This window comes from Odontomachus brunneus, unplaced genomic scaffold (assembly GCF_010583005.1).
Source record: "Odontomachus brunneus isolate Ranch 3 - 2012 unplaced genomic scaffold, Obru_v1 Obru_scaffold_032, whole genome shotgun sequence".
Taxonomy (NCBI): Eukaryota; Metazoa; Arthropoda; class Insecta; order Hymenoptera; family Formicidae; genus Odontomachus; species Odontomachus brunneus.
This window is the reverse complement of record NW_022639482.1, coordinates 1523912-1524943: the sequence shown is the minus strand read 5'-3', so window position 1 is coordinate 1524943 and position 1032 is coordinate 1523912. Positions and strand designations below refer to the sequence as shown.

Here is a 1032-nt window from a genome sequence, read left to right as displayed (position 1 = left end):
TTGTTTTCAACCAATAGACACAAGTCGTCATAATCATCCTATCTTTGTTACACACAGAATATGCAACAAAAACAGAATGATGCTAGTGTTGATTTATGTCTCTTGTTAGAAATTATTAATTATTAATTATTAATTATTAATTATTAATTATGAGTTTAAAAAGGTGTTTACTTATGTATATTTATGAAATATATGATGATGAAAATGAAAATTTATTTTTCCTAGAAATGTAAAGCCAGTTTTTCAAAGTACAAAATACAATAAAGAAAAGACGTCTATCACTTCTAAAGAAAAAATAACAACATACTTGTCCTGAATTGTATTGGAAAATATGGATTAATTTATATACGGAAAACGGCTTTTCTATGACTTCTAGAAGGAAATGTGTAACATTTGAACAGTTGTTGAATTTAATAATGCGTCAAAAAGGAATATAATAAGTAAGCAATAAATAATATACTTTTCTCACATATATATTTCTTTTCCACAATGATATTTTTCTTAGAAGTATTAAATATAACAAATAATTATTGCGCTAGCATCATTTTTAAATGCTTAATGTCATTACATATATATAGCAAATACTGACTGAACCAATTACATTTAAAACAAATTATACAATTAACAGTACTTTATGAATAAGACAAGATATGATTTAAATACTGTATTTAGTTATATTTAGAAAACTTTCTATGTTTTTGAAGTCTTTGTCTACACTAATTTAAAAATTCTGTAGTAAATATTATACAAAAAAATTTATAATTGAAATATAATTTTGGATATATATTGGAGGATACAACCAATAGCAGTACAAAAAATACAACAAATAGCTTTATATTATTAGGCACATGAAATATCTATGGCACAAATCGGAAACAAATTTGATGTAGCAACATCAAGTGTTACCAATTGCATTACTACATGGATAAACCTTATATCACAATTAGAATCTATTTTAATACATTAGCTTACTATCAAAGAGTTAATATAGAAGAAAAGTTCAGGAATATTGTAGATTTTCCAAGTAGATAA

At 23.9% G+C, this 1032-nt stretch overlaps 1 protein-coding gene across 1 annotated transcript in view; it reads left to right on the top strand.

The window, feature by feature from the left end:
* The window catches only part of LOC116843424, a 541-nt gene extending 432 nt beyond the window's left edge, over positions 1 to 109 (top strand). The window contains exon 2 of the mRNA XM_032813814.1: positions 58 to 109. Within this exon, the coding sequence (XP_032669705.1) occupies positions 58 to 109 (52 nt within the window). The remainder of the gene's footprint in view (positions 1 to 57) is intronic.
* The last annotated feature ends 923 nt before the right edge of the window (positions 110 to 1032 follow it).